Genomic DNA, 11,781 nt, shown 5'->3' with positions numbered 1-11,781 from the left:
CCATGCTTTAGGATGAAGTATTGACACCCAAAAACTCTCAAATGTGAAACCTTTGACTTCCTCCCAAAGCGCAACTCATAAGAAGTCAAATTCAAGATCGAGCACAAGAAAATCCGATTTGAGATGTAGCACGCTATGCTAATGGCCTCAGCCCAAAACTTTCTAGGAATCTTGTGCTCATCGAGCATCGTCCTAGCCATCTCAACCAAAGTCATGTTCTTTCTCTCAACCACGCCATTCTGCTGAGGAACGCGTGGGGCAGAAAACTGATGCTCAATGCCATGCTCAAGACAGAAAGCATTAAAGAGATAGTTCTTGAACTCGGTGTCATTATCACTGTGAATTGCTTTTAATGCACCAGGGAGTTCCTTGAACAATCTCAAAGCTAAGCTCTGAAAGTGTGAGAACACTTCATCCTTGCTCACAAGAAAGAAGACCCAAAACTAGCGAGAAAAATCATAAACGATGACAAGAACATACCACTTCCACCTGCCGAATGAACGCGAGAAGGACCAACAGTGTCCATATGGAGAAGTTCTCCCGGTCGTTCAGTCATCACCAGATTGACTAGTGGGTGGGAGACATCAATCATCTTGCCATACCGACAAGGAGCACGAACAAGATTCTTCTCAAACTTGAGCTTATGCTATCCTCAGATGTAGCCTAGGGCACTCAAACGAGTAAGAAAATCAAATCTCATATGCCCTAGTCTCCTATGCCACATCCAATGCTCAGAAGAATATTGAGCAATCAAGCAAGGAGAAGAACCAAGAGATTCAGAAAAATTAGCTCAAAAAACTCTCCCAACTCGAGAAATCTTGCAAATCAACACACCAGAAGTATCAAGAACTTGAGAAGTATCACGTTTAAAACGCACTTTCAAGTCCTCATCTAACAACTGAGATACAGAGAGAAGGTTGAATCCTAGATGCTCCACCAAAGCTACATCATTTCTACTACAAAGCATCATGTTTTACTCCCATTCCAGCTTCTTCTAGCTAAGTTGTCTTTAGTAATGATAATACCCTTCTTTAGGTACCACAAGAAAATCTTTATTTTCAGATGAATCTTTATATTCCAAACCACCCTATTCGCTTCTATATTACTATTGTTTACAAGGACTCTGTATATAAAATGAACTGAAAACTATCCATTCTGATGTAAATTTCACCTAAAAATATCATGATTATCGTTCAATTAAATATGCATTACACGAGCCACCAACTGATGCCAATGTAGTAAATTATACCAACCAGTGATCTTCGAGAAGAGATATTCAAAGAAACTGTATTGAACACTATTACTACAGATGTATTCTTCCTATGAACAATATTATAGAGCGAAGGGTACAGCTCTCTAAGGGTGAAGTTCCCCAGCCACTTATCTTTCCAAAAACGAAATTTGGTTTCCATCATTAAGATGGAATGAACCCAAATTTAGGAATGTTTCTTTGACATTCATCAATCCTAATCATAATTGTGAATCTCCTAGCTTTCTCTCCACCGGGGCTATTGCTTGGTTTTTTAAATACTTATTCCTCAGAAGATCCAGCCATAGTCCATCCTCATTTATTAACTTGAATAACCATTTACTTAGCAAACATGAATTTTGTACATCAATATTTTGTATTCTTAGGGCTCCTTGATCCTTCGGTTGATACAAAATGTCCCATCTAGCTAGTCTATATTTTTTCTTGTGGCCATCACCCTGTCAGAAAACCTCGATCTAAAGTACTCCAGTTTTTGTAGGACACCTCTAGGTACATAAAAAAAGAGAGCATAAACATTGCTAAACTACTTAGCATAGAATTAATTAGAACTAGTCTACCTCCAACCAACATGTGCTTACTTTCACAACTACTCAATTTCTTCTCAAATTTCTCTTCTATGATCCTCCTATACATATTGCGTAACTTTCTATGATGCATAGCAATACCTAAATACCTAAAAGAATAGGTACCCCTATGACATCCAAAAAGCTAAGAGTACTGTTCTTGACAATCCTATGCTATATCATAGTAGAATAGCTCATTCTTGTGAAAATTTATTTTGAGACCTGATAATTGTTCAAAAGCACAAAGCAATAATTTCATGTTTCTTGCTTGTTCTAAGTTATGATCCATAAAGATAATCGTATCGTCCGCACATTATAAGATGGATATATATACGACCATCAACTAAATGCGAAATATGAGCCCTATCTCTGCGCGATCAACATACCTCTCTTTTCCACCGCAAAAGGAAAAAAGAAACTTATGAATTAAAGGAAAACAAAAGAGAAAATTATGAATGAAATTTAAACCAGGATATACTTATTGTTCATAACCAAAGAAAACAAGATATCATGGATAGTCCCCACCAACAACATCCTCACATCAAAAAGTGTCCGCGACATAAATAAATCACCAATGTTTTTTTCTAACAAAGAATAAAAGAATCACCAACGAATAGCTAGCAAACTGAGGTCCTGTGTCCTGTCTATCAAGGGCCTATTATTAGCATCTACCAAAAGCTTTGCCATGATTAGGAGAGCTTGAAATTCATACAACATCAATAAGCTGAAGACGAAGCTCAAGCTCGCCAAGGCCAATTCCCTAACTCTAAACAAACAGAGGGTTGGTGTGGAAATCTGCCATCGGCGCAGCCAGCGTGCCAATCAGGTTTGTTTGGAGGGGAATTCGCGGTTCCATGAAGCTTCCGAATCGCTAATCTACAATAACCATGGACGAACGACACATCAGAATTGCGATAGAAACTAGCTAGCCGGTATGGCACTTTATTTCTTTCTTTCTCTGGAGAGTTAATCACTTAATTACCAAATATTGCTGGACGTCGTCGCTCAAATCATCTGCGTGGCCGCGACCCGGATCGACAAGGGGAGCGGCGTCTGGTGCCGAGGCGCGCGCTTGCCCCGTTTCAGCTTGGACGCCGATCTGCTGCTGCGCCATCTGTTCATCTCTCACATTGGCCTCAGGAACCGAGTATCCTGTGACAAAATTTGGCGTAAACTGGAGCGTTAGTTCAATGATGTAAACACAATGTGATTTTAGAAAACTAAGAAGTACCAACCACTTGTATGTGAACGATCAATCAGGTACCTCTGCGCATGTCCATAGCTTGAGGATACGCCTGCATGAACGGCTCTGGGCGATGGTTCAGCAAGGCTCCCGTCGCTGGAGCTCTGATATTCTCCCGCTGCGCACCCAGCTCGTAGTTCCTTACCAGCATGTGATTGTAGCCTGAGGCAGCGGCAGCCTGCTGCATCCTTGCAGCTTGCTGTGCTCGCTGTCGCGTGATATGCATCTGCCGCATCGCGGCGACCTGGAGCGGCGATGGATTGAAGCGGTCCTGCATCGGCATCGGCTGGGCTACAGGTAGGTTCGGGTGGACTTGATGAAGCAAGTTTTGCTGTGCCACGGGCAAGTTCGGGTGTTGATGAGGCAAGCTTCGAGCATTGCTCCTGTAGCGGTGATCTGGCGGTGTCTGGACTAGCCGGCCATGCCCTGTTTGCGTTTGCGGTTGAGACATGCTGGGAGTGGCAAAGGGTCCTTGAGGATGAGGAGGATGCATAGGGAGTGAAGGTGCTTGAGGAGAGGCTTCCTGGAGAAAGGGTCCTCGAGGCGGACGATGCAGAGGGGTTGAAGGTGCTTGAGGAGCATCTTCTTGAATGGGTTGAGCTCTGTGATGCAACCTTGTCGCTCTGGCATTACCTCTCGCCCCAATTGGCTGCCCTTCTTGTCTTCTCAAATTCAGTCTATATTTCTGTAATTCAGCAGCATCTGTTTGCTAAAAGCGCGCAATCTCTACTTTATTTTTTTTGTTTTAATTAGTTAGTGAAAGAAGACTTTTAATTACCTGAAGGTGGCTGGAGACATTCGCTCTAGTCAGACTAGGATCATTCATCAACTCCAGTATTTTCTTCGGCACAGCGTCTATAAGCAACCAGAGAAAAGGTCACGAGTAACAATTACTATTAGGTTTATGTATAACTTTTTTTTATCAGGTTCATGTATAACTTCTTTTTATCAGGTTCATGTATAACTTTTTAACTGAAGTCGTAAAGCTGTGGTGTTATACTCAGAAGCTTAAAGAACGATTACTATCTCCATTCTTTTTTATTTATGGTTTAGGACAATGAGGTGGTCTCCAATACGTGATTTTGACTATTGGTTTTATGTTTAGGATAACGAAGTGGTTTCCAATACGTGATTTTAACTATTGTTTTTTCTGAACAGTTATAATCTAAAACTATTAAAAATATAATCATTTAAAGTTTTTTCCGTAACAAATCTACTAATATTTTTTATATGATAAATCTTAATATTTCTTTCTATGTTGGTAGTCAAAGTTTGACTGTATGCATCCTAAACTACTTCTATTTAAGAACGGAGCTAATAGTTTTAAGTGCTATCACTAGTTGACTAAGTTGTTTGTAACCTACGTACTTATCACATAAACAGCTAGCCCTAGGATCTTCTAACCCGTGACAGATTGCTGAACAGATGAACAAAGCAAGAGAGCTACGAGATACTGCATGCATTACCTCTCCCAAGAGTTGTGTGTGCTTCCACGAACTTGACGTGCATCTCGGTAGTCCAGACGAACCTCGGCCTCTTCCCGGACCCTTGGTGCTGCTCCTTGCCGTCGCCGGGCAACGAAGACGGCCGTTGCTGCTGCTCCTTGCCGTCGCCGGGCAACGAAGACGGCCGCTGCTGCTGCTCCTTGCCGTCTCCGGGCAACGACGACGGCTGTTGCTGCTGCTCCTTGCCGTCGCCGGGCAACGTCGTCGTGGACGCGGAGTTCCCGACATCCACCGCCTCACGCAGCTTCGCCTTGATCTTCTTCTTCTCCCCGGGCATTCGCGTCACGACCCGCTGCTGGCTGGCACCGAGCTCCTTGATGCGCGAAGGCTTGGTCGGCTCCGCCTTCCCGGCCTCCATGGGGGCGCCATCTCTGCTGCTGCGGCCGCCATCCGCCGGTGCCATGGCTGGACTTCAAGCATGCATCTAAAAAAAAATGTCATGTATGGTCTCGTTCTGATATACGGAGCGAGTAACGAGGATCGATTAAAGAGAAAGCGGATTACCTGCGGCATGCAACTAAGCGAAGAAATTGGCGCACGTGCGTAGATTGATCTACGTTAATGGCTATATATAGAGCAGGGCGGACGGGTGCGAAGTCTGTAACACTCTATCTCTACTTGGTTGGTTTCGAATGCCGCGGTTGGCGGTTGGCACGCGGCTACTTGTTCATTTAGTTATCTGTAAGGCATGAATGAACGAGAAGTACACATCCGTACAAGGCTCCTCCTAGATGAAGCTGGCACGAATCTTAACGTGCAGGTGGTTATTAGGGAGTCAGGGTAAATCTGCACATGCTGTTAAGTTCGTTGGACCTCTGTCTTCCCCACGCGGCGTCAGCCTCGGTGCGTGACTCCGGGCCTCTTCTACCTTGGCGGAACGGCACATTGCAGAAGTCCTCGGCGGCGGCCTGTCCATGTCGCCGTGGCGTCCCATCAGACCAACACTCTGGCCTCTACGCTGCCTTCTCCGCCGCGCGCGTTTTTAAGCACGTTCTTCGAACAACCATGCAATTGCGTGGCTTTGGAAGGAAGTCCGCAATTCTTTCCAGCCATGGCCAGTTAACCCGGCGCCAGAAAGAGCCTGGCTCTGGCGAAACACTACTAGGAAACGTTCACGGCTTGTGCGCATGCACCTGCCAAGAAGCAGCCCTGGATAGGCGTCGCTGTCGACGCTCTCTATAAGTGCGCGCGCGCATTCCTCTCCTCGTTCAAACCCGGTCAAAGGCGAAGACGAGTAATCCAGCTTCAGTTGGCCCCAACCAAGAGATATTGAGAAAAAGAGAGAGGCAGGCTGAGATGGCGAATCTGTTCCTGAAGCAGGCGAAGCAGTACGCGGCGACGAGGCCGGCGTACCCGCCGGAGCTCTTCGACTTCATCGCCTCCAAGACACCCCGGCGCGACCTGGCCTGGGACGTCGGCACCGGCAGCGGCCAGGCCGCAGCATCGGTCAGTCTCCTTATCTCCCCGCCCTCCTCCATCTGTGCATCTGTACCTCTGTTTTGTGTGTTTCTCTCGGTGCCGAGCATGGCTGCCTGCGTGCGTGCTTGACTGGCTGCTCCTCGTCGGAGTTTTTCCTTGACACGTGTCGTCTAGTGAATGGATCATTGACTTATCTTGTCAAGCCTCCAAACTAATTTGACTTGACGTGCTCTTCTTGTGGACTTGTTGTGTCTGACGCGTGCGCGCCGTGCATGCAGCTGGTCAAGCTGTACAGCGCCGTGGTGGGCACGGACACGAGCGCGCAGCAGCTCTCCTACGCGCCGCGCCTCGCGAACGTCCGCTACGTCCACACCCCGCCGGACCTCCCCCTCGCCGCGCTCCACGCCGCGCTCCACGCCGCCGTCGCGCCGCCGGCCTCCGTCGACCTCGTCACCGTCGCGCAGGCCTTCCACTGGCTCGACCTCCCCCGCTTCTACGCGCAGGCCCGCTCCCTCCTCCGCCCCAAGCACGGCGTGCTCGCCGCCTGGTGCTACACCGAGCCCCGCGTCGACGAGGGCGGTGACGTCGACGCCGCGTTCTGGCGCCTGTACAGGGATTCGCAACCGTACTGGGCGCCCAACCGTCGGATGGTCGACGACGAGTACCGTGGCGCGGAGTTCCCCTTCGACCCCGTCGAGGGTGAGAAGCACACGGGCCCGTTCGAGTTCTCCACGGAGCGGCGCATGGACCTGGACGACTACCTCGCCTACATCACGTCGTGGTCGGCGTACCAGACGGCCAAAGAGAAGGGCGTTGAGCTGCTTGATGAGGCGACTGTGCGCGAGTTCGCGGCGGCATGGGACGGCGACGGGAAGGAGATGAAGACGGTGAGGTTCCCAATCTTCCTCAGGATTGGCAAGGTGAGGTCAGAATAAGAGACACGCACGAAACAAGTTGACATAAGGAATCAAGGATCCTTGGACGTGATCACCATGATCGTTTGCTCGAAATTTGTGCCGAGCAGCATTTCAGAATAAGAAATAATTTTAACTAGACTAGTCAAGTGTACAATGTGATGTTTTTTTCGAAATTGTTATGAAGTTGGAGTAGATTTATTTTTGGGTGTATTAATTAAAAAAGATTGTAACTCCACTGTGTATTGTGATTACAGAGTATATATCCTGATCAAATGATGAGTAACATAATCAATTTACTTGCAATCACAATACGGAGCAAGATGCTTCCCCTCAAACATAGGGGCTTGCTGGTTTCTAGCCACAGTGTACAAGCTAAAATTTGATCATACTCAGCAGATTTGGCTGCCATTTGATTGAGAGCCAAATTTTTACTGGACCTCGTAAAATTTGGCACGCCGAGGCCAGCCCTTCACAAAATCACGTCAATTTGCTCGCCCCAGATGTCTGGGTAGCCAAGTCCCATGGAGCTGCTACGTGGCACAAGGACACACGGCAAGCTATGCATTCAATGCATGGTAATCAAGATTTAAACGATAACTAGAAAGATGGCGTGGCTTGCCATGCACGCTGAGCCCGGCTCATTGGGGTCTAGCCAACATTTTATGAGATTAATTTAGACGGCTCTATAGATAATACGATCACCTAATTATAACTCGTGGAGTGTTCAAACGAAAGAAAATTGTGGTGAAGTGGCATATGCATTCGTTCTTACAAATTGCATGGGAACACTTCCTACATAGTTTTACAAAGAGAAGTTTCTGTCGATCTGATGGAAATATATAAGAGATATGGTCAACTCTACAGCAAAAGGATTCTCCAGATAACACAAAAGTGACACCAAGATATACTTTGCAAACAGTGGCGAAGCTAGAGGAAAATAAAGGGGTACACTACTTCATAGGCTTGGCTTGTTAGCTGGCTGTTGGGTTTACCATGCTGGACGGTTGGACCTGTGGGTGTATGATTTTAGGCTATAGGGGGTGCATGTATGGTGAAAATAGGATAGAAACAATTGAATTTTTATTTTGACGTGGGTGCATCTGCACCCACACGTGTCAACTTGGCTTCGCCCATGTTTGCAAAGGTGAACAACCATATAATAAAATTAGTCTTCTTTTAATAAAGGAATATCTTTATTCTAGCCTCTGCAAAAGGTTTGCACCTAACCATCTATTATTACATGATCCAGCTATAAGTTTTAAATAAAATGCCAACAGATTGCATTGGGTCATATGCCCAAAACACAAAGGGAAAACATCAAAGACATAATCTATTAGAACATATCCACTCATGCTTGGCAAATATCTCCATGATGGTTGTCTCCAAGGTGTGGCATGCCCACTCACCACGTAAGAAACCATCAAAGGAGATATATCATTAGTGACGGCTCCTCAGTATCCGTCACTAGTGCACTATTAGTGATGAGTCCAGTGCTAACCCGTCACTAATATGTGGTCCGGGCGGGGTTCTGGCTAAGACCCAGACCCGTCACTAATGAGGGCTCATTAGTGACTCGAGCGAACGATCCGCCACTAAAGATATTAGTAATGGATCATATTAATGTTCGTCACTAATAATTTAGTCATTAGTGGCGGGTATATGGGGTACACGTCACTAAATATAGTCTACTCATTAGTGACGTGTCGTTATGAGATCCATCACTAATATTAAAGTAATTAGTGATGGATCGTAGTTGTTACCATCACTAATGACTAACTCATTAGTGACGGGTGTCATTATCACCTGTTACTACTTTCTTCGCCGACCACTCCTATCTGCTCAACCACTCTTATCTGCTCATTTCTCTATCTCGACCACTCTCATCTACGCTCACGTCTGCTCTCCTCCTCCTCTTGCCGTGGCCTCCGTTCGCTCCTCGCCACCGACGCTGCCACCATCCTCCTCCCTCCACCACAGCCCGACGTACGCCGCTGCCCCCTCTACCCGCTAGGGTTAGGGCAATGGATCAAGGTAGTGGCAGGGGCCTGGACGAACTTGGATGGATCCCGATAACCCCTCCATCTGCTCACGCTCCAGGCATTCCTTCAGCAGGGTCATAGTAACACTCATTAGGACAAAACAATTTAATTGAGTTTATAGTACATTAGGCTCAATTCATATCATCCTATCATGTAGGTGTTGAAACTGATCCTATGGCTCAAAGAGGTAATCCCTGCGATAGGTGGTACTTATATTTGGTGCAATCCACTCTAGATGGAAGGAATTTTGTGAATCTATCTATCTGTTTTGATACACGTTCAAGGCAAGAAAGTGGTGGGGTTATCACTATTAGGGCCTGTGGCAATGCATCACCGATTTCATTGCATTCCGAAAAAACTGCTGTTGAAGGGTGCCTGAAAGTGCTTGAGAAGCATGGGTTCTTTTGCCTGACTACAACTATTTTCGAATAAAAGCGCTTGAGGAGGGCGTAGAGGATTTGGCTTCGATCAGTGAGAGGCTTGCTTAGTTCGATGAATATGCTATAGTACAGTAATATGTAAATCGGATTGTTTTGATATACATGATTGCTAGCATGTATTATTTTCATAATTTTATTTTCTTTGTTTGTAGGATATTTTTTTGTGACACCTTTGTGGCAATTAGCTTTCATACTATCTTAGATCAAGCCATGGAGATCTTGTGTTATGCTTTTATGGCCCTGGAGTGGACTTCACTACTGAAGGTAACTTCTAGGCTGATATAATATTTCATTTAAGTGGAAATGAATCAGCTAATAAGATATTATTTACTATCTATAGTAAAGCATCGGGTCGTCCATATCAAGCGAAATATGGTGCACTAATTCATGCGCTAATGTATATCGATGAAGTACTAGGATACAATATTGTAGATTTCAACTAAATATCAGAGGTTACGTGCTTCGGCAAATGCTCAAGTGTAATGATGTATGGATATTTTGATAAGTATGTTATATATGCCTAACTATATTGTATGACTGACTTGAGTTACATTCAATTTTTTGGATGTATATCTGTGTTCTTGAATGTGAAGAGGCTGCCAAATCTTGACATTGCTTTAGGATGTCATCCATCAAAGTTCAATTATGTTCTATTGCATGGGATCTGTTGAAGTACTCTCTGTTTGCATGCATGCTTCTATTCTAAAAGTCGATCTCTTCTTGTAGAAGTCATTAGTGATGGGTCATAGTTTCCACCTGTCACTAATGTGTCATTAGTGATGGGTATCATTATCACCCGTCATTAATGTTAAATAATTAGTGACAGGTATCCTTATAACCCGTTACTAATGTTAAGTCATTAGTAACGGGTGTCCTTATAACCCGTCACTAAATGTAGCCTTGCTGGCTCCCTTCCGGGGCCACTCATTAGTGATGGTTGTCCTTATAACCTGTCACTAATGAGTGATGTTTATTGTTATTTCATTCCCCGAGCAGCATGACTAGACAGTGTTTGTCCGCCGTGACTGCTTGGTAAAGGGGCGATTTTTGGTGATTTTGTTGAGGCCAAATCAAATCTCGGTGATTTGAAGTTGTTGTCTTTCCCTGGCCTTTGAATGTTTGACTCCTCCCTCTCCTCCTCCTCTAGCTCATATATGCATGGTGGATTCTAGGATTTGAGTTGCAATCAACAATTTTGCTCCTTCTTTCAGATGTTGATATATGTGGATTGTCCCCCTTAGTGTACATGCATAACCTACATCTCCCGTTCTGGAGTGTTTGATTATAAATATGACTTGGTAACTCATCATATTTATAAGAAGATACTTTCAAATTATCCATGTATTTTGGACAGTTCGATGATATGTGACCCGAGTAGTAGGTTTTTATGCTCTTGTATGGTTCTTGAGAGAATTTCAGTGGTGTCTCCATGTTGTTCTCTAGATACACACCCTCTCGGCTTGTTGTCGAGATGTGTATTTGAAGTACAACGGGGAGGTACTACCAAAATTTTCTCCAAAACCGTACAAGAGCATGAAAACCTACTCGGGCCATATATCCTCGAATGGGATTAGGACCTATCTTTGCCTATTAGAAATTAGCTAGGATCCTTCACCATAGATAACATGTATCATATTTGGATGTTAATTGTTGTCTTGAATATCACTAGAACACACGTATACACTTAATTTAGTTAAATTGAGTTAGAAACTTTATACTTATTCTACCTTCTCTGTCATTTCTATTTAGAATTAGTATTTTTTTCAATTTGTAGATGGTGACCAAAGTTGGATGTACCTTGATTGCCGTACTTGTAACAAGTACATAAGTGGGGTGAAGTCTTTCTTGAGTGTCATGGTGGCGGATATGGAAGGTCAGGGTAAAATGGCAATTTGGTGTCCATGCTGTGATTGCAAGAATGAGAAGAAGTTCCCAAAACCTGACAATGTGTACGATCAATTGTTAAGGCGTGGATTCAAAGCGAGATATCATGTTTGGAACAAACACGGTGAGGAAGACCTTAACAAAGGGGAAATGGATTAGGTCCTCCTATATGGCAGTACAGATCAAGGACTCCCATCAGCCAGTGATATGGATGATCATCTTAGGGACGCAGACATATTAGGATTCAATGATGACTACGTGGATTTCGTGGAGAATGGGACCAAATGGTGTGTGATGCAGAGGGGCACGATGTAACACCATAAATTTCAACTTTTGCAATAATTTAAAATTTTGCTTAAATTAAATAGGAGTTGTATTTTATTCAATTTAGATGGAAAAAATTAATTTCTAAATTTAATTGGCCATAGGTTATAATTGTGCTTGTTGAATTCATGTCGTCGTAGTTGTAATAGATTTTTATGCGTGAAAAAGTTTGCAAAA

At 44.5% G+C, this 11,781-nt stretch overlaps 2 protein-coding genes across 2 annotated transcripts; one reads left to right on the top strand and one right to left on the bottom strand.

Moving 5' to 3' along the window:
• Positions 1-2,356: 2,356 nt before the first annotated feature.
• LOC133909884 (two-component response regulator ORR22-like) lies at positions 2,357-5,303 on the bottom strand. The gene is made up of 6 exons (XM_062352426.1): positions 5,086-5,303; positions 4,543-5,005; positions 3,855-3,931; positions 3,098-3,761; positions 2,816-2,985; positions 2,357-2,709 (listed from the first exon to the last, which is right to left on the bottom strand). Exons 2-6 carry the CDS (start codon positions 4,982-4,984, stop codon positions 2,656-2,658), a joined length of 1,407 nt encoding a protein of 468 aa, XP_062208410.1. The 5' UTR covers positions 4,985-5,005; positions 5,086-5,303; the 3' UTR covers positions 2,357-2,655.
• Positions 5,304-5,776: 473 nt separating this feature from the next.
• LOC133900387 (uncharacterized) lies at positions 5,777-7,209 on the top strand. The gene is made up of 2 exons (XM_062341508.1): positions 5,777-6,027; positions 6,279-7,209. The coding sequence occupies exons 1-2, from the start codon at positions 5,878-5,880 to the stop codon at positions 6,933-6,935; spliced, it is 807 nt and encodes a 268-aa protein (XP_062197492.1). The 5' UTR covers positions 5,777-5,877; the 3' UTR covers positions 6,936-7,209.
• The last annotated feature ends 4,572 nt before the right edge of the window (positions 7,210-11,781 follow it).

Source organism: Phragmites australis, chromosome 2 (assembly GCF_958298935.1).
Source record: "Phragmites australis chromosome 2, lpPhrAust1.1, whole genome shotgun sequence".
In the NCBI taxonomy this organism is placed as follows: domain Eukaryota; kingdom Viridiplantae; phylum Streptophyta; class Magnoliopsida; order Poales; family Poaceae; genus Phragmites; species Phragmites australis.
The sequence above is the reverse complement of the archived record's forward strand: the minus strand, read 5'-3'. Positions and strand labels throughout refer to the sequence as shown.

Excerpts from the sequence above, each read along its gene's own strand:
- LOC133909884 (XM_062352426.1), bottom strand. The coding sequence starts at position 4,984 with ATGGCACCGGCGGATGGCGGCCGCAGCAGCAGAGATGGCGCCCCCATG. Across the intron at positions 3,932-4,542 it reads ACACACAACTCTTGGGAGAG|ACGCTGTGCCGAAGAAAATA; the intron begins GTAATGCATGCA and ends GGTTGCTTATAG. Across the intron at positions 3,762-3,854 it reads ATGTCTCCAGCCACCTTCAG|AAATATAGACTGAATTTGAG; the intron begins GTAATTAAAAGT and ends GCTGAATTACAG.
- LOC133900387 (XM_062341508.1), top strand. The coding sequence starts at position 5,878 with ATGGCGAATCTGTTCCTGAAGCAGGCGAAGCAGTACGCGGCGACGAGG. Across the intron at positions 6,028-6,278 it reads GCGGCCAGGCCGCAGCATCG|CTGGTCAAGCTGTACAGCGC; the intron begins GTCAGTCTCCTT and ends CCGTGCATGCAG.